Consider the following 21,058-nt stretch of genomic DNA (forward strand, 5'->3'; position numbering starts at 1 on the left):
AAATTAATGCCCTACACAAATTATTCTTAAGTAAATTACTGTATTCTTGTATATTCCAGAGTACATGAGGTGATTGTGGCAGTTATGAAAGAAAGTTAATGTGGGATCACTTGTGCTTGTTATGTTTTTCTAACAAATTTTATTGTGATTATTAGTTTGATATTTGCATCAACATAAATAAAGAAATACATACATAAGGTGGAATATTTTCATGATTTATTTCCATATTACTATGGCGACTTGAAACAAATACAAGAAGCACGGTCTTTGAAAAAATATTTTTTTTAAAATTTAAATTTTGTACCATGCTGACTCTATGGTAATTGGATATCTCAGGATCACATGCCACGTTGTGTAATGTTAGAACTCGCGCCCTTAGAAATCAACATGATTATGTCCTCGAATGTCACCACCAACAGACTTATTTCGATTATACTGGGTGTATGAGAAATAATTGAGGGGGTTTCAAAAATTTATTGTAAGTAAAGAATTGAACTTACATTAATGAAACCAGTCCAAAACGAATTGGAAACGTGAACGTTTTTTTTTTTTTTTTTTTTTTTTTTTTTTTTTTTTTTTTTTTTTTTTTTTATTTATTACAAATGTGTGCACCACGGCCAGTGGCGTCGCGTGCGGTTTGCATACCAGTGTTCACAATAATGTTTTTGTACTGAATGCAGATTTACTCCACTCCCTTGTAACTTCATCTTCAGTTGAAAAATTGAGAATAACAGTTCAATTTATTTTCAACAATTTCCCCCCAAAATCACGCTATATTTAAAGTAATACAAGAAGGACCCAGGGGAAATGGTCCCTCTCCCCCTTAAACTCCGCCAAGTTTAGCGAATTCTCCCTAAAGTTTGCAACTATGTAGCACAGACCTTTTCGAGTCCCCCTAGACATGCGTTGTGTATGCTGCACTCTTGTGCCGAATGTAAGAAGTATTGCCGCTTGCATACTGTGTTCGCACAGCGAAGTGAACATCTTCGGGGTATAGTGGCCAACAGCCCCTTATCTGTCAGCTCTATGCAACACGCACAGCAATTGTGTTCAACGCCCTCCATGGAACACCGTGGGAGTCAGTGTTACCAACTATCTAGAAAAGTTATCAGACGTAAAAGAAATCATGTCACAGTAAATTGTGTGTGTATACTCGTACATCAAACAAAGTATTTTTGTCGATTAAATATATGTATGTGTGTGTGTGTGTGCATCTAATATGTACGTAAATTAAGACATATACATGAGTGTTCACGTGCTCATGTGAACATTATCAGGCGATGCGCCTGACCATGGCACAATAGTCTAGTTTTTGCCACATTCTCATCAAACCGGGTTTGTGATATCACGTGCCATCAATCGGACGATTATGTCTTTGATGAAACCTCACAAAAAATAAAGGATCCGGTGATCTTGGGGTCCTACGCACTGAACAAAATACTATGAGTGATGTGGGTGTCACTTAGTGGCAGGAATGTGAACTCTCAGCTTAACAAAGCATACACACACAAACTGTTTGCATTCCTCCATCGTTCTGGATTGGTTTCATTAATGTAAGTTCAATAGTTTACTTGCAATAAATTTTTTGTAGAAGTTACTAGCATGAGACTGCCTTATCCACAACAACAATAACAATACAACTATAAATTCAGGATTAAATTTTATGTAAAGGCACAAGTGATGCAGATTAAGAAAGCTACAATTTTTAAATTTATAGGTTCAATGTAAGGATTTCTATTGCACAGGTGAAGTTTTGATTAATTTCAAAGGACAACTTCTCATTACAGCATATGGGAGAGAGATGGTAGTGGATATATGAAACTTCCCCTGTGCAATACTAAATCCTCGTTTACCACACCAAGCACTAATGTTGAATAAAAGACTCAAAGAGATGATCAGGGCAGAAGTTATTATTATAATATTAATTATTATAACAAAATAATAAACTGTAACCGTGACGTTTCAATCTTATAGCAAGGTGTTCCTCAAACTCTGAACTTGAAGAAGAAGAGAGGGAGGGAGAGAATGAGAAAAGGAAAGAAAACAAGAGAAAGAAAAAGGTTTGAGAGAGAGAACCTCTCTCTTCTCTCTGCTTCTCTCTTTCTTTCTCTTCTCTCTCTCTCTCTCTCTCTCTTTTTCTCTCTCATTGACTCTTCCTCCTCTTTCTCTCTCTCTCTCTGACTCTTCCTCCTTCTCTCTCTCTCTCTCTCATTGACTCTTCCTCCTCTTTCTCTATCTCGCTCTCTCTTGCCTTGCTTTCTTCCTCTCTCTCTCTCTCTCTCTCTCTCTCATCCCTCTGCTTCCTCCTCCGCTTCTTCTTTTTGTCTCCCTTTTTTTTTAGAGAGATGGAGGAAAGAAGAGAGAGAGAAAATTTCTCTCTCACTCTCTCTCTCTATCATTGACTCTTCCTCCTCTTTCTCTCTCTCTCTCTCATTGACTCTTCCTCCTCTTTCTCTCTCTCTCTCTCATTGACTCTTCCTCCTCTCTCTCTCTCTCTCTCTCTCTCTCTCTCTCTGTGCGAAAGAAAGAAAGGAAGGTTGAAAGATAAAAATATTTAATTTAACAGATTTGAATTTGATTCATATGTCTTAGGAAGACTGTGCTATAAGGTCGAAACGTCACGTTTGTAGTGTGTTACTTTGCTAATAAGTTGTGCCTTTGTCAGCTTTTGTAGTGTTTTATTAAACATGGAAACACGGCTTACTAGTGTTACCACTAATAGTTGCTGTAGTTGTTCAAACCTTATATGCCCCCATACGTTAAGTCACATGTATAATTTACTATCCAAATATTCCCTCGTATATTCTGTCTTCCTCTGAAGAGTAAATATACAGAAGCACAGACACAAGAGAATGGATATTGCTGTTGGTATCTTCTAGAACAATGACTGAGCAGGAGCCTTTTTCAACAATATTTGTCCTCTTCAATATAGGAAATAAGCACAACACTATTTTAATGGCTGGTTCAAGTCCCATTCAAACTTATAAAATGTGGGTCCAGGTCGCAGGTATTGACACAAGAAACGAACCTTTTTTTAGATCTACTGTTACAGCTACATTCCGCAAGTAACTCAGGCTTGTGCAGGTGCTAGATTTAGTTCTAAACTTGTAGGTGCTGGCAACCTTGCTTTGCATCAGTTTATACAATTTGTGTGTTTTTCTGACCTTAAGTTTCTGTCGCATGTTGCGGGAGTAGTTGTGTATCAATAACATCTATATATATAAGGGTTGCCCAAATGAAAATGAGATGTTTTTTCTCTGTAATTTATTGATCGGAATATATGAACATAAACGAAGTATAAATGATCCATGGGTGACATATCCTCTACGTCTACACATAGTCACCTTGTCTGTTCAAGCAAGCATCGCAAGGATATGGATAACCTGAGCGAAGAATGTGTTTGACTGCAGTACCAATCTTCAACGGTGTCACGGACCTCAGCGTTGTTGGCGAACCGGTGGCCCTTCAGATGTTTTAGTGGCCCGAAGATGTGGTAGTCGTAGGGCAAGAGATTGGGGCTGTAGGGAGGATGGTTGAGGACTTCCCAGCGGAAATGCCGCAGCAGATCACTGCACACCTTCTGTCAAAAATTGAATAACTGCTCACTGGGCAGGTTTGGACGAAAGTATGTTGTGAATGTGCTTCTGCACTTGTAAACAACACACTGCACCGTCAAACCAGGTACGCATACGATGTATGATTTCTTACATACGTACTCCACATACCAGAGCAAACACAAAGCTCTGCGTAGTTAAGATACGATGCTACAACAAGTGTCTTGGTTTCATTTGGGTAACACTTATATTACTATGTCTATTTAAGTAATAATTGTGAAGTTCTTGCTACAGCCTGATCTTGACGAGAACTAAGATTTACCCACAATTTGTTGCTAGTATTTTTTTATTTTTGTGTTTAGCTAAATTGCACAACTGCAAATACCAACAGTAAGAAGCACAAGGGCCCATTTAGAACCCGAATTTTCCCCTTTTCTTGCGTTCATGATTTTCACAACCAAATGTGTTTAAATACGGAGAAACTAGTTCCAACGAGGATGATGGCAGTGACCCACTGAAATTAATAGAACAAAGAAGAAAAAAAAGTTTCACGGATAACGTGAGTACTAGTTTCTCCGTATTTATCTACTACCACGTCTCTCTTCTCCAAATTATGAAAATGTGTTTCATAAGTGAGTTATATATGTATCCAGTTTAAAATGCTTACAATTTTGCATATTGCACTTTAAATTGTGCATAGTAATTGGCTTCCCAAGAGTGGGTGATATAGTACAGAGTTTATATTTCCAAGAAATAAGATTACTGTTATTTTTGTTATCCAGATATTTTATGGGTACTGGCACACTGTCAGATAAGTCATATTAATTTATTAGAATGTAGATTATTAAAAAAAATAGACTAAGTATCAAGTAGATCTCATAAGTGTTTCTTTTTTCAAGAGAGAAGATTTTGTTTTGTATATATCTCAGGTTGTATGTTAGAAAATTTAAGGTACTAAACATAGACTTAAATGAAGATGAATGGGATGTAAACTTCAAATGGTTATTCCTTCATTTTTCACTCAGCACAACTTTGAAATTCAAAAGTGATTTTTCTGAATTACTTCATGCACATTCCATAACACTATTTCTGCATTTATTGCTGTATATTTAAAATACAACATATCTTTCTGGAAATAGGAGATGAAGCTGTGCGTCCATAAAATTTTCAATGCCTTATGTGTGTAACACTAATCATAGATTTTACAGTCTTTGATGTTTAAGAAACATATTATTCGATCGTAAAGCGTAAAAAATGAAATGTGATTTATTGTTCCAGCAAGTATCTTGCTCACAGGAGCTAGAATTTGTATAATGCTGTATTATCGTTATATTAATTTATGTAAAGTGAATTTTCTATAATACAAAATCGGATAATACAAATTATTTATTTTTGTCCAAAACATATTTTCTTCCCATATTGAAGCAAGCCTTACCATCTTAGGAGTTTCCACCACCTTCTTTTCCACTCATTCTCTTTTCCTAGTCTCCTGTGGCCATGGGCGGAGTTTGAGCTTTTTCTTTTGGGGGAGGGGGCAGACTCTGGGAGAAGCATATGATGTACCTGAGGGGTATTGAATATCCCCTAGTTTATAAGGGGTTCGGAAGCCTTCCCCCAGAAATTAAAAAAACAACAACTTAAAAACACTTATTTTTGGGCCTTTTAGATTTGAAAATGTTAAATTTCCTCGCTTAAGTAAACAAATATTAATTAGTACATTGGTTGTCAGTTTTAAAAGAAGCAAAACAGTATGAATATTGCATTTCATTAATTTTTTATTGATACAATACTCCTATTACTTTAAATAGTTACGTTACCATAGGAAGCTTCAGATATTTTAGAAAAATTAAATTGAAAAGTTATTTTGATGCCTCAACAATAACTGTTGACTCAACACAAACTCATTCTACGTTTTTCTTTCTTGAAACTAGACTCATCAATCAAATCGTCTAAGTTAATTTGTTTAACAACATCTGATTCAGAGTATAAGATCATCAAATTGTTCAATCTCTCTTGACCCATTGTGAAACACAACCAGTTGTGGATTCGCCTTATAACAGAAAATGTCCTCTCACAAGTGACACTATTTGATGACAGGGTAAGAACAATTTTGAGAAGATTAAGTTGGGGGGCACGCCCACCCTGGCCCCTCCAGAACTCCTCCTATGCCAGTGGCCCACGAAGCAATTGGTCTTCTCTTTATTCTTCTTCCCTTAGATTACCAATCCACCTCTTTTTTCCCAAACATTGTAAACTCGTGTCCAACATCTGAGAGAAATCTGAACGAAAGAAAAAAATCATACGTTTTAAGCATCGCATAATTTCAATCAGGGTTGTCCAGGTCCATGAATCCATAAATTCTAATGGGTTATTGGGTTCTGCAACAGGACTGAACCTTTTTTCTAACAATTTAAATTAAGTCAAAGTTGTGCACTGTTTCTTTTCAATGCAGAACTTGAAAATTGATCTGGCAAAAAGGTTCCTCGACCGAAATTGAATTTATTTAAAATTCCTGGACCTATAACAACTCTGATTTCAATGGTAACATTGTTTAGCCTTGTTTCCATGTAAATAAGACATTAAAATGCTGACCAAGGGAAAATGTATTCTATAAGAATATACACTAAAAACGTAACATTTCTACCTTCTAACAGGGTCCTCTTCAGACGAAGATTCACAATAAATTCCAAGACCCTGTTAGAGGGTGGAAACGTTACGTTTCTAGTGTATATTTTTAAACAATAAATTTTGCCTTTGTCAGCATTTTAATATTTTATTAACCTGATTTCAATTAAGAAAATACATTAAAACAAAGGGAGTATTTGAGGAAAATTGGCAACTTGAAGAAGTACTCTATGTGATCAAAAGTATCCGGACACACTGCGAAACGTGTGTTTATCATAGAGGGTGACACAGTACTGCCATCTACCGCGAGGAACACATAGTCAGCGAACACAGTAGTCTGCAGACAGTGTGAGACAGCAGTATGGGTTGGTCTGAGGAACTCGCAGACTTTCAACGTGGTCAGGTGGTTGGGTGCCACTTGTGTAGGAAGTCTGTGTGTCAGATTTTCACCCTCCTAAACATCCCTCTGTCCACTGTTTCCAATGTTATAGTGAAGGGATGTGTACAATCCAAAAGCGTGCATGTCAACCTCCCATGTTGACCTCCAGAGAACATAGAGTGTTGAAGAGGGTCGTACAGCATTATCGTCAATCATCCATCGCCACCATCACACAGGAATTCCGAACTGCATCAGGATCTATTCCAAGCACCATTACTGTTTGGCGCAAGGTGCGCCAACTTGGTTTCCATGGCCGAGCAGCTGCTCATAAGTCACACATCACACAGACAAATGCCAAATGCCGCCTCGTGTGGTGCAAGGAGCATCGAAACTGGACCATAGAACAGTGGAAATCCATTGTGTGGAGTGATGAATCACAGTACACAATGTGTCGATCCGATGGTAGGGTGTGGGTATGGCGAATGCCTGGTGAACGACATCTACCAGCCTGAATAGTGCCAACAGTGAAATTCGGAGGTGGCGGGGTTACAGTGTGGTCATGTTTCTCCTGGAGGAGGCTTGGCCCCCTTGTTGCTTTACATGGTAATATCACGGCACAAGCTTACATTGACATTTTAACAGCTTGCATGCTGCCTACCATCGAAGACCAGTTTGGGGATGACCATTGTGTCTTTCAACATGACCGAGCACCCGTCCATACTGCAGGGCTTGTGGGGGAGTGGTTTGATCACAACAAAGTCCAACTAATGGACTGGCCTGCTCAGAGTCCTGATTTGAATCCCATAGAACATCTCTGAGATGTTTTGGAATGCCGACTTCATGCTAGACCACACCGATGCACATCAATACCTCTTCTCATTTTGGCGCTCTGCGAGGAATGGGCTGCTATTCCTCAGGAAACCTTCCGGCACCTGATGAAAGTATGGCTGTGAGAGGGAACGCTGTCATCAAGGCTAAGGGTGGGCCAACACTGTATTGACTGCCAGTGTTCCCGATTGAGGGTTGCCGAAACTTGTACTTTATTTTCAGGTGGGTGTCCGGATACTTCTGATCACATAGAGTATATCTGAAAACTTATTCTCTTTTTATTTTAATACGCCGTGTGTCCCAGAAGTCTTTCCCTGATTACAAACTTGATTCATATCCACTATATGCAATGTAGAGATGTGGTGCCACATTTTGGAAAACTAACAAAGTTTATTTGTTGCAGGTTTCAGTAATGTGGCTGTAGTGTAGCAGTGTCAGTTCCGGAATTAATGCTCTTGACATCGGGTGGCATCTTTCCCTACAATGTTTCTTGGACTTGACAGGATTCGGGAATGAAGATAAATTCCATTTTTTAAATACCAACTTATTGATGGCAGATATTCTAGACGAAAGAATTCTGTACATTTGAAAGTTCCTCTGCACTGTTATTGGTGACCGGGTCTCGTGATACCAGAGGACATGCTGAGCTTTTTCCTGATTTGTGAACATTTCTGGTTTCCTGGGCACTGACACTGCTACACTACAGCTACATTACTCAAACCTGTAACCAAAAAACGTGGTTAGTTTTCCAACATTTTGGCACCCCTTTCACATCTCTACCTTGCATATAGCGGATATGAATAAAGTTTGTAATCAGGGAAAGACTTCTGGCATAGGCGTAGCTAGAACTTTATATTTGGTAGTGCACAAAGGGAAAAAATGAGGTATTGTACCTTTTTAATAGCATATTTTGCAACACAATCACTTGGCTCTTTAACTGCACTGATGTTTGTAAAGGAATATAAATTCACTAAATGACAGTGTTGAAAATTTCTGAATATATGTAGTAGAAAAAAATGAAATTGCATAGAAATTACACACACAAAAAATGTTCATAAATGTTACAAACAAATACATCAAAATACACGTCATCTATAACAAGATAAGTTTGTCAAAAGGTACAATGTTCTTAAACTCATCAATAACTTCATTTACATCAATAGACGAAGCTTTTTCCTGTTCCACAAATAGCAAGAGCAGGGCTTCCAATCTATCCTGCTTCTGAATTGCTCTTAATTTAGTTTTAACTTGGGTAAGTTTGGAGGAAGCTCTCTCACACGTGCAGCTTGTGACAGGTATAGAAGAAAGGCGCTGCAGTACAGAGTGGAATGCAGTAAATATCTTCTTTCTCCAATGACATCAAAAAATCGAAAATCTATAGACACCCGTTTCATCAGCGATAATGCACACGTTTGTACCAAGTAATGACATTTTCAACTTCATACAAACTGCCGCTTATTTTCTCGCTTATTGAAATATGTCTTTAATTCTCTTTGATAAAGCAGCCCATTAGGGTGTGCCTAGGCACACCCCGTAGCTACGCCTATGACTTCTGGGACACCCGGTATATTTCATCTTCAAGATTTTTTTTTTCATCAGTGGCGTGTATACAATTAAGCTACCGAAGCATTGCTTCGGAATGCAATATGCAATAACGTAACAATATATTATGTCATTATAATCACACGATTATTCAATAATATCTAGATAAAACCATTCCATTTCTTCGCTATACATAGAACAAAATACCAGTCCCTGCACCGAGGTTGAGCCGAAGCGATCCCCCTCTCGCAGCAGTGGCAGACAGTTTTGCGTTCACCTCAAGGTCACTGGCCGTGTGCATGTATTTCTGCTGCAAACAAAGGTAGCATCAGACAGGGAGTTAGTTTGCTCTATACAGAGACAGAGAGTGTATCGGAGTGTTTCAACTCGTATTGTTTTCGGTTTTCCTCAGTTTACGGGTTTGGTTTGCCGAATGTATATGAAAGTGTGTGAAGGCACCAGGTAGTATCTAGTAATATAGAACAATGTGTACTATAAAAGAGCTTTTGTCCAAGCCGTTTTCTGCCCGTTCTTTCTCAGAAAAAAACTAGAATTAAAAATGGACGGCCAGCACCAGAACTACCGAACTTGGTTCAAAAGACCAGTAAATTATATATTCAGTTCTTCGAGTATCTAAATGGTCACCGCACGTTACTGTTCATTAATTTGGTGAACTTTGTACGTGCTCATGTAGGATGAGTTAAGTGACAGCTTAATATTTATAATTGCTTCAGCAAAGCATTATAATCAAATTTTCCAGTACAACAAAGAGATTGTACAGGCATCTTGATTGAGCTTCCTTGTGTGATTGTGGTTCAATTTTTGTGATCCTCTGCCTTTGATACTCTTGCAATATGTTTATTGGTGCCGCACCGTGGCCATGTAGTCTTGGGCATCATGCTTTGGACTCTGGCTATGGGATGTATGCAGATTCGAGTGTCCTGAAGGATTCGTAACAACTTTTCTCCTGAGTTTTCTGCCTGTGCATGGGACTGGTGGCCACCCACCATCGTGAAGAAATTGGGGAGCTACAACGACTGGGGGTTTGTTGTGCTGGGAGTGAGGCTGTCAGTCGGTACGTAGGCCCCGGCCCTCACGGCCTGCTGTGCCATGGGTTTATATAATATGTTAATTGATGACATATTGCTAATTTTAGGCATGAGGAGGAGTCAATCACCTATATGTTAACAATATTTATTAATAGTGTCCTCTGTGGTGGAGTGGTTAACACATCACTCTACAAAGCCAGGGATCTCGGGTTCAAATCTCAGCCTGGGCATGGATATTCTTTGAGTGCTTCTTCAACAATTTCATCACTCATCCTTATCTTCACAATTAGCCAAATATGGCAGAAAACTATAGTAAATTAATTAATAAAATTGTGTAATTTAAAATAGTAAAATTACACATAATTAATGATTATATATGAAGAGACACATCAAACGGCAAAGATGATGATAGGCAAATTGCCCATTGCAATTTTCAATGTTTTTTTATTCCACATACTGTGTTAACTTGGTCCCTTACATTGAAAGAGGAATATAAATTGAGAGTATTTGAAAATAAGATCCTTAGGAAAATATTTGGACCTAAAAGGGATGAGGAGACAGGTGAGTGGAGAAGGTTACATAATTTGTATTCATGTCCAGATATTATTAGAATGATTAAATCAAGACGACTTAGGTGGGCAGGCCATGTGGCATGGATGGGAGAGGAAACAAGAGTTTACAGGATTCTTGTTGGGAAACCTGATGGTAAGAGACCTGTAGGAAGGTCAAGACGAAGATGGAGGGATAACGTTGAGATGGACCTAAAGGAAATCAGTAGGGATGGAAAAGAGTATATAGATTTTTCTCAGGATAGGGACAGATGGAAGGCCTGTGTTGCTGCAGCCATGAACCTTCGGGTTTAAGAAGGCTAGAGAGTTAGTGTTAGGAATGGAATTCGGTTGATTCAAAGCAGAAAATTGCCCTGATTGACATGTTTAGTTAAACTCCTTATCATGGTGTGGACAATTCGCCTACTGTTTCTTTTGGCGTTTGGTGTACATGCATTTCATCTATGCTTATGGTCTTCATATACGTAGTTACATATAAAGGTAAAAGGTATTTCTGTAGGGAGGGAACAAGCATAGTCTATGGAACAAGTTAGCAATAATTTCTCGGATGGGGTTCTACGTTCTAGCTACTAGAAAAAAGCCCCTATCACACGGAACTGGATTTCTAGTAGGAATGCCTTGGTTGGCGCCGAACTGACTTTCTAGGTAGATATCATGGCCGCCTGACTGACCCCTTGACTGGTTTGGAGGAATAGGACATGTTCTTAAGGCCCTATCACACGGAACTGAATATCTAGTTGGAATGCCCTAGTTGGTGATGAACTGACTTTCTGGGTAGAAATCAAGGCCGCCTGGCTGACTGTTTGACTGGTTTTGAGGAATAGGACATGTTCTAATTGCTACTAACTTTCTTCGACTAGATTCTGTGGAACAGCCAATCAGAGCGAAGTTTCGCCATGTGAAGATAATCTGTGAGTGTTCAAAGAAGCGTTTTTGTCTGTGGTTTCCCAGTATTACTCCAGCAATGTATAACGTATACAGCATGAAAGGCACGTCAAGTTACACCATCTATGCTGAGTGCACGGTGTTTACATTTGAAACAACTAAAATATTCTTCCATACGTGTACAGTAAACGTTGTAAAGTATGTATTTAAGCGGCGCCATTGTTTTGTACCTAATAACATTTTATACGAAACGTTATTCCTCTCGGTTGAATAGTTATCGGCTTTTAAAAATGTGAAGTGAAACATTGTTTACATGTCACGCGGCCGCCATTACAACTTCACTCGTGACCTCTAGATGTGAACAAAAGTCTATCGACAAGTACGCTGATAAGTATCGTGTGAGGCGAAAACTAGCAAATGGGTAGCCAGTCCAGCGCCAACTAGGGCATACCTACTGGATATCCAGTTCCGTGTGATGCGGGCTTAATTCAAAATACAAAACCCATTGTTCCAGTTCCCCATAACAACAATAAATAACAATGCAAGAAGTTGTTCAGAACACCAATTTTTTTAGGGAGTGTCTGCTGCCACGTTCTTTTTCTGCTGGAATCTCAAAAGATATCTGCGTGGCAGCAGACTCGGTCTTTGTTTTTTCGTGCTATGTATGCAATTACGTCTGTAACACATGTTGTGAAGTTGTAGCGATTACTTTCACAAAAATGTTTTAAGATTAGGTCCCGTAGCATTCTTCTAATAATAAACCTAAATGCTCTCGTAGTTAGGTTAGGTACTGTTAGCATTAAAATAATATCGCTAAATGCTTTCTAAAAAGGTTCTAAATTACCTGTACATTCATTCCCACTAATCATAAACTTCCATTTTTCTCGTCTTCGTCTGTTCTTAAGATTTGTAACATCCTCTTAGCAGACGAATTACGTGGCAGGAGCAAATTTGAAGCTTATTCTTACTGCTGACACGTGCGTGGCAGCAGACTCGGCCTTTTTTTTTACAAATCCCTCGAGGAAACTCTCAGTTTCTATGTCCCTGTCATGCTCGGGACGAGGTGAGGGGGAAGGCAGTATTGAAATTTCCCTTTTAAAAAGGAAAAAATGTCGCGACTCCGTCATGACCTGGATGTGACGTCGCTAACAAATAAAAATTTCATTACAGATTTATTTGGGTATGCACGTGCGAATAGGCAGAAGTCTTCACTGTTTCGGACATAAATAATGTGTAGGATGGATATCCTAAATATTTCGTGTATCGAATGTAGGGATTTTAAAATTTCACTATCCCGATCCCAGGATTTTCGAAAGGCGGATGTTAACTTACATATTTTAGTAGCCATCATTTTATGCCTTTAACGTTCTATTTTTTTTTAGAAATTTTGGGCGAAGGGGGTTATGACCTCCAACAACGCCCTCCTTGTTACGCCACTGATGGTGATGGTCGTAATTGAACATATTCTAAAGGACACTTGATTTTACCACTCACAGTTGCATTTAGTACCGGTATACACCTAAATTCTATTTAGAAAAATATATATTTGAATAGATTTACTTTTTCTTGTTTGGCCGAGAGCAGACTAAATTTCTGAAATGTATTGATATAATACTTTATTATTATCACCGACTGTGGTGATCATAATTGTCCTGGAGTGGAGTAGTCGAATGTCAAAATATTTTGTCTGTTTGAGGTAATATGTGTTAAATATAAGTGACAGTTTTCATTAGAAATATATAAGAAATAAACTGAAATTATTACGCATCAGTGAACGTAAAACAAATTTCGTGGTTAATGTCTAATTTGAAATTGTAAGGTGAACAATTTGAAGCAAGTGATGACAGAGGCGGAAGGTTGAAACAGGCCGAAAACTAGGAAATTGAGGTGGTTAAATTAAAACATTTGATAACAATTGGAAATATTGTAGAGGCCGAAATATGGTTAAGAATAGTTGGTAACGAAATCGAAAAATACATGTCAGTAGAAAATAGCTGTTGTTGTGCAATCAGTGGATCACACTAAAATTTCATTAACAGTTTCATACATCGGAGACACATGTAAATCGGATATTTTGTCTTTCTCGTGGTTAGTACTTACCAATTATGTATTGCGGAACATAGTGGAAGGTGCCATTATGCTTTTTGCACGAAAACAAACACTTTTTCTGCTAAAATAAACCATTTTCCTTAATGCTACGGAAAGCACGCCACGGTGCGATATCGCTTGCTTTGCGAATGGTAATGCTTCTTTTGTTTTCGAATATCAATGTTTCCAACTCTATTGTGCATGAAAGTTGTAAAAAACCGGGGATCACGTCTGGAAATTGTACATTTTGATTAAACATTGTTCGTTAGCCCCAAAAACCATCCACGGGTAGCCCCACAAACCATTGACGTTAGCCTCAAAAACCATCCACGGGTAGCCCCACGAACCATCCCACGAACCATTCACACGAGGTTAGGTTAGGCCTGTTAGGTTAGGTTCCATTAGCACCCATTTCACCCCTAAATTCATCGAAAAACCATTTTCCTTTCTCGAAAAAAAATCGCACGTTTGGAAACGCTGATTCCACTAGCGAGATCGCGTGACTTCCGACGCTAGAGCCATCTGCAGGTACATCTTGGAAACAACGGCATGATGTTGTCGATTTTCACAAAATGCGCAATATTATTACATGAAAAGTGATTATTTATTGTTCTGCTGCATTGTACGATGAAGTTTTAGGAAGAATATATATCGACGAAGGTTGTAAACCTTGGAGAAACTCATTTCCGTAAGTAGTTTCTTGTGTAAAATTGAAGAAATGTGTCTTCGATGTATGAAACTGTTACCCTAACCTCGTTTGAATGGTTCGTGGGGCTACCCATGGGTGGTTTTTGGGGCTAACGTCAATGGTTTGTGGGGCTACCCGTGGATGGTTTTTGGGGCTAACGTCAATGGTTTGTGGGGCTACCCGAGGATGGTTTTTGGGGCTAACATCAATGGTTTGTGGGGCTACCCGTGGATGGTTTTTGGGGCTAACGAACAATGTGTCATCAAAATGTACAATTTCCAGATGTGATCCCCGGTTTTTTACAACTTTCATGAACAATAGAGTTGGAAACATTGATATTCGAAAACAAAAGAAGCGTTACCATTCGCAAAGCAAGCGATATCGCACCGTGACGTGCTTTCCGTAGCATGAAGGAAAAGGGTTTATTTTAGCAGAAAAAGTGTTTGTTTTCGTGCAAAAAGTATAATGGCACCTTCCACTATGTTCCGCAATACATAATTGGTAAGTACTAACCACGAGAAAGACAAAATATCCGATTTAAATGTGTCTCCATATGTATGAAACTGTTAATAAAATTTATTCTGGGGTTCGAAAATCACAAAAACAGATATTTGAACCCATGCAAGGAAAACCCTCATAACCCGGACTACTTTCACTTTTTTTTTGTCAAAATCCCTTTGGTTACACACATATCAAGCAAGAAAAACGGGGAAATGCTACTAACATCAAACCAAACACTTCTAACCTAACAAGAATAATTATTATAATTTAACCTAATATATACGTCAAGTTACTAATGCCATTAAATCTAACAACTAACCCAACAAAAAAATCCATTTCTGAGACTTAAACATGATGTAGTATACATTTCTCATCATCTTCTTCTTCTTATGGTGCTACAGTCCACTGATGAACCTTGGCCTCCTCTGTGATTTGTCTCCATCTATCTCTACCTTTTGCCACAACTTTCCAATTTCTATACTGGAGCTTCCGAACATCCTCATCCACTCCATCCACCCATCTTAATTTAGGCCTTCCTCGCTTCCTTTGTCCACCTGGGCTATCCAACATCACTCTCTCTGCAGGGTCACTATCACTCATGCGCATCACATGACCTGCCCATCTTAATCTTGCCGCCTTTATTACACCAATAACTGTTGGTTCTTGATATAAGTCGTAGAGCTCCTTATTAAATAGCTTTCTCCATTTTCCATTCTCACATACTGGTCCCAATATTCTTCTTGATATCTTTCTTTCAAAGGTCGCTACCAGCTGTTCATCTCTCCTTGAACTGGTCCAAGTTTCCGCAGCATAGGTCAATACAGGTCTTATCAGTGTCTTGTAAAGTGTTAACTTAGTTGTTCTGGACAATATGGTGCTCTTAAAATGTCTCTGTAGTCCATAATAGGCCCTACTCGCTGCTATAAGTCGTGCCTTTACTTCCTCCTGTGAATCATTTTCATATGTCACAACAGAACCCAGGTAGATAAATGCATCCACTCTATCAAAGGTATAATTAGCCATTGTTATGGTCGGTGATGGATTATATCCGTGTGCTTTGCCTGCTGCCATGTACTTAGTCTTCCCTTCATTCACCACCAATCCCATCTTTTTTCCTTCCCTTTCTATGGCTAGAAATGCTTCTTCTACTGCATGTAGAGATCTTCCTACTATGTCCACATCACCCGCGTATGCTAGTATCTGGATTGACTTATAATATATGGTACCCCTAATTTGCACCCGAGCTTCCCGTATAACCTTCTGTAAGGCAATGTTAAACAACAAACAGGACAGGACATCGCCTTGTCTTAGTCCATTTTCTATTTCAACAGGTTCTGAGAGTTGTCCTCCTACTCTTATCTTACTATTGGAGCCCTCCATAGTTATCCTCACCATTCTTATTAATCCTATTGGAATTCCAAGATCTTTCATTGCCAGATATAGTTGGGCCCTGTTTATACTATCCTTAAGGTGAATATCTGGTTAATTGTAGATTTTCCTGGCCTGAACCCACATTGATATGGTCCAATGCACTTTTCTACATATGGTAGTAGTCTTTTATATATAATTCTTGCAAGTACTTTATATGCAACGTTCAACAATGTAATTCCACGATAGTTTGCACACTCCATCATGTCCCCTTTCTTGTGGATAGGTACTATGATACCCACCCTCCATTCACTTGCCATCTGTCCCTTTTTTCAGATTATGTTTATTATTTCCTTCAAGCCTCTTATGACACTCTCGCCTCCATGCTTAAGCAGCTCTGCTTGCAAGTTGTCTATCCCAGGTGCTTTACTATTTTTCAATATCTTGACTGCCTCCCATACTTCATCTAACTTTGGACTTTCTATGCCCTCTTCTCCTTAATTTAATCCTTCTTCCAGCATACCTGCTACATCTGCACTGCCATTCAATACATCATTAAAATGCCTTGTCCACCTTTCTAAAATTTCATTACTGTCACTAATTATATCGCCTGTTTCATTTCTACAGACTGTTGTCCTTGGCTTAAAAACATCTTTTGTATTATTTACCAGCTTATACATCTGTCTTACATTCTTCTGCTCATGCAGGCTTTCCAACTGCTTCATCTCTTGCTTCATCCATTCCCTTTTTTTCTTCCTATGGACTCTCTTCTCAATCCTTCTTTTCTCTTGATATTCATCCCTAGCTCTCCTTGTTGCACTTCTTTGCTGCATCCTCTTATATACATCATTCTTTTCTTTGGTTACATTTTGACATTCCTCATCGAACCACGTTTCTTTCTTTACTGGCTTTTGTGTTTCAAGTATTTCCTTTGCTACATTACTGATCCTCAGCTTAACAGTTGGGCTGAAAAGTTCGTAGGCTAACATAGTAAAAATATTTTTTTGACAAAATTCGATTTTATTATTCAATATAGTTGCCTTTGAGGGCGGTACAACGATTATAGTGGTCATACAATTTTTCGATGCCATTTTTATAGTACGATTTCTCTTTAGCCTCAAAATAGGCCTCAGTTTCGGCGATTACCTCTTCATCAGTGCTAAATTTCTTTCCAGCGAGCATTCTTTTAAGGTCTGCAAACAGGAAAAAGTCACTGGGGGCCAGATCTGGAGAATGTGGTGGATGGGGAAGCAATTCGTAGTCTAATTCATATAATTTTGCCATCGTTTTCATTGTTGCTTTTGATCGATTGTGAGCACGCGCGGCACCCATTTTGCACACAGCTTTCGCATGTTCAAATATTCATGCACAATATGTCCAACACGTTCCTTTGATATTTTTAAAGTCTCAGCTATCTCGATCAACTTCACTTTACGATCATTTAAAATTATTTTGTGAACTTTTTTGATGTTTTCGTCGGTAACAGCCTCTTTGGGGCGTCCACTGTGTGCATGGTCTTCGATGCTCATTTTGCCTCGTTTAAATTTAGCAAACCACTTCTCAACGGTTGATTTTCCTGGTGCAGAGTCCGAATAATGTTTACCAAGCCAAGCCTTGGCTTCAACAGTATTTTTTTCGCCAAAAAGCAATGCTTTATTGACACACGAAATTCTTTTTTATCCATTTTTTCACAATAACAAAAGCTGCTTCACTCACAATGCTATATCTCACGAACTAATTATCCGGCAGCTGTGAAATTTATACACGTATCTTTTGAAGGTTAGTACTAAGTAAAAATCACATGGATTTGATTCTAGTAACGCCATCTATGAGTCAGCCTACGAACTTTTCAGCCCAACTGTTATATCTATCCCACCTCTTATCTACATTTTCCACTTCTGCCGGTTTCATCTCGACGAGTCCCTCTTGAAGTTTATTTCTGTACCTCTCAACCACCGTTGGATTTCTTAACTGCGTGACATTAAATTTAATCAGGCTAGTCGCCTTCATTTTTCGACTATTAGATATTCTTGCTCTAATCCTTCCCATAATCAAATAATGGTCAGAATCAATATTAGCCCCTCTAAAAGATCTAACATCAATGATATCTGATCTATGTCTACAATCTATCAGCAGGTGGTCAATTTGATTGTAAGTTTTTCCATCCGGGGCTCTCCATGTCATTTTATGAATATCCTTGTGCTGGAATAGAGTTGTTGTTATTACTTGATTCCGAGATGCTGCAAACATTATTAGCCTCATACCGTTGTTATTTGTTACTTTATGCATACTTTGTTTACCAATTGTTGGTTGATACAAGTCTTCAATGCCTATCTGGGCATTAAAGTCTCCAATTACTACTTTTATGTCATTTTTTGGGCAATCATCAAATGCTTTCTCTAATGCATCATAGAAATCTTCTTTTACATCATCTGTGGATACTTCCGTGGGTGTGCCTTTCATCACAGCCATAGAAGACAGTTGCTTCTCTCTTTTCCAAAACTCCTTTTCCGATCCAACGTACTTGTTGCAATGCACCTGCCCTATACAAAGATAGCACATTCCAGCTCCCTACATATAGATCCCTTCCCTTTCCATAATTTGCTTGTCCATTGTTCACGCCAGTCCATCGTCGGTAGATCTGTCCGGCCACATTTCTTTGAGGTCTCGTAACGTGGTTCCTTTTGTGGGATGGGGTTGTTGGCCCCACGCCCAACCCCCATTCTTGGAGGACCAGGATTTGTTTAGGGTTTACTCCCGTAGGTCAGCTGGCTTCACTATGCCTTACGAGTGTGCCCCACCCTTGGTTTTCTGTCAGGGTATCCTTCCCTTAGCCTTTGGGGATCCCTCCCCTCCCTGCAAGGCAGCAGGGGCTGAGCTTAGTTAGTGGCGGCTCTCCTCGCCACATCACAGGAATTTCATCGGAGCCCTGCAGTATTTACTGAGATGCAGTTGCCAGTCCACATCTCACTGCCTCCTCCATTCCTGCTGCTGCTTGTCCGCGACTGTTTCCAGCTAGCCAACATATCTGCTGGCAACCTGGGGATGCGCCTGGTGGCATGCAGCTCTGCCTCTGGGAAGGTAGCCCAGCCCAGGTACATTTCTCGTCACAGGCAAAATATGTGACACATGAATGACATCCAATTGTAACAAATGTACAAGGTATTCTTTTCCCTGCAACTCAAAAAAATATTTATCCTGGGCTGTCACTGAGAAATTCACACATGTTAGAATTTCAGTATACATGGATAATTTCCTTCTCATCACAATTTAAGCAATAGTATCACAGTGCAGTACAGCATATGTGAAGCAAGACTCCACTGACAGAATGTCTTAACATGATCAGAAAACTTTTATTATTTTAGGATGATCCTTTCTTTTTTATCCATCTTTGTTTTTCTTTTGAATCCGTTATAGTGTTTTAATTTCTGGGAGCCTTTAGGAAGAATGTGGAAATGGGTGCAAAACTTCTCTGGGTACAAAAATATTTCATATATTATTAAAATTATCTTCAGTGGATATGAAAACATGTAGGAAAGTGTTTAGGAGTAAATTTCAAGCCTTTCAAGATTTCTAAAAATTATGTTGTTCAACACCTTTCAGTTGTCAATTTTGTTGAGTCTTGAATGCTCTGTTTCAGTGACAATTGAATCATGGGCTTAAACAATAGGTAATGTTTCAGATGATCTTAATGATTCTTCCACCTTTCTCTACTGAATTTCAGAGTCATCACTCCCCTTCCAACTTATATTGTTTTTTTAACAAATTGTACAAGGCTGAAATTCAAATTTAAATATTTGAAATACACTCATGAAATAAGTTAATGTCGCCTGGGAATGGGTTTAATTCCTTTACGTTACGAGGATGTGAACTGTTGAGCAAGTCTTCAATCTTATTTTGGCATCGTTTAGTTCCTTCTGCAGATATTTCATATCCGAAGTTCTGAATGGTGTGTTCTAACACCTTGCATTTTAACAAATTAACCTTTACATTATATTGTGATAACCTCTCCAAGACTTCAATAACTGTTTCTTTCAGTCTAGATCCACAGATTATCGTCATGGCAGCTGTTTTCTGGAATGAAGAAGATGTGCTTTGGTGGATTTCATGAGTCACAACACTATCCAAACAAGACATGCCATGCAGAACTGATGACATGGAATTCTGTGCTAAGGAGCTGTTCAGAGCAAATTTACAACAACGGACCCCTCCCCGATTTTTTGTAATATTTCTCATACTCACTAATTGAGGCCTCCTAATCACAAATTCATTCATTCATTGTTTTCTGCCTAATTGGCAGGTTTTTCATAAGCTGATATCTCTTTCTTCCACGGACTTTTCTTCCTTCAACCATTCCCTCCAAGGCATCTCTTAGCAGGCAGTTCCTTCTTAGACAGTGTCCTAACCAGTTTCTTTTCCTCTTTTTGATGGTCTCCAGTATAGATCTTTTTTCACCAACTCTTTTCAGTACGGTTTCGTTTCTTACCTTGTCCGTCCATTTTACACGCTCCATTTTTCGCCATGTCCACATTTCAAAAGCTTCGAGTCGTTTCTCTTCATTTCTTCTCAACGTCCAGGTTTCTGCACCATATAGTGCTACACTCCACACAAAACATTTTACTAATCTCTTCCTTAGACCTATGTCCATGGGTCCACAAAAAACATTTTTTCTTCTATTGAAAGCTTCTTTTCCTATTGCGATTCTCATTTTCACTTCTTGTTTGCAGCTCATGTCACTGCTTATAGTGCATCCGAGGTACTTGAAGCTATCCACTTGCTTGATTCTTTCACTGTTTGCTCTCACATTAATATTCCTTGGTTTCCGTCCTATAACCATTGCCTTTGTCTTCTTTACATTAATCTTCATCCCATACTGCTCACAGCTGCTGCTTAACTCTTCTAACATACTATTTATGGTTATTTCATCCTCAGCGAATAATGCCATGTCATCAGCAAATCTTATGCAGTTTATTCTTCTTCCT

The 21,058-nt window shown here is 38.8% G+C and overlaps 1 protein-coding gene across 2 annotated transcripts in view; it reads left to right on the forward strand.

Annotated features, from left to right (window-relative positions):
* The first annotated feature begins 13,090 nt into the window (after nucleotides 1-13,090).
* The window catches only part of LOC145981788 (uncharacterized), a 173,109-nt gene continuing 165,141 nt past the window's right edge, over nucleotides 13,091-21,058 (forward strand). The window contains exon 1 of one of the 2 annotated variants that reach the window (XM_083115206.1): nucleotides 13,091-13,127. In XM_083115206.1, coding sequence (XP_082971332.1) covers nucleotides 13,102-13,127 — 26 coding nt within the window. In that variant the 5' untranslated portion in view covers nucleotides 13,091-13,101. Of the gene's footprint in view, nucleotides 13,128-13,213; nucleotides 13,319-21,058 lie in introns of those variants that run through there. The other variant, XM_083115207.1, reaches the window with a different exon arrangement.

This window comes from Lepisma saccharinum, chromosome 30 (assembly GCF_977018435.1).
Source record: "Lepisma saccharinum chromosome 30, izLepSacc3.1, whole genome shotgun sequence".
NCBI classification, from domain to species: Eukaryota; Metazoa; Arthropoda; class Insecta; order Zygentoma; family Lepismatidae; genus Lepisma; species Lepisma saccharinum.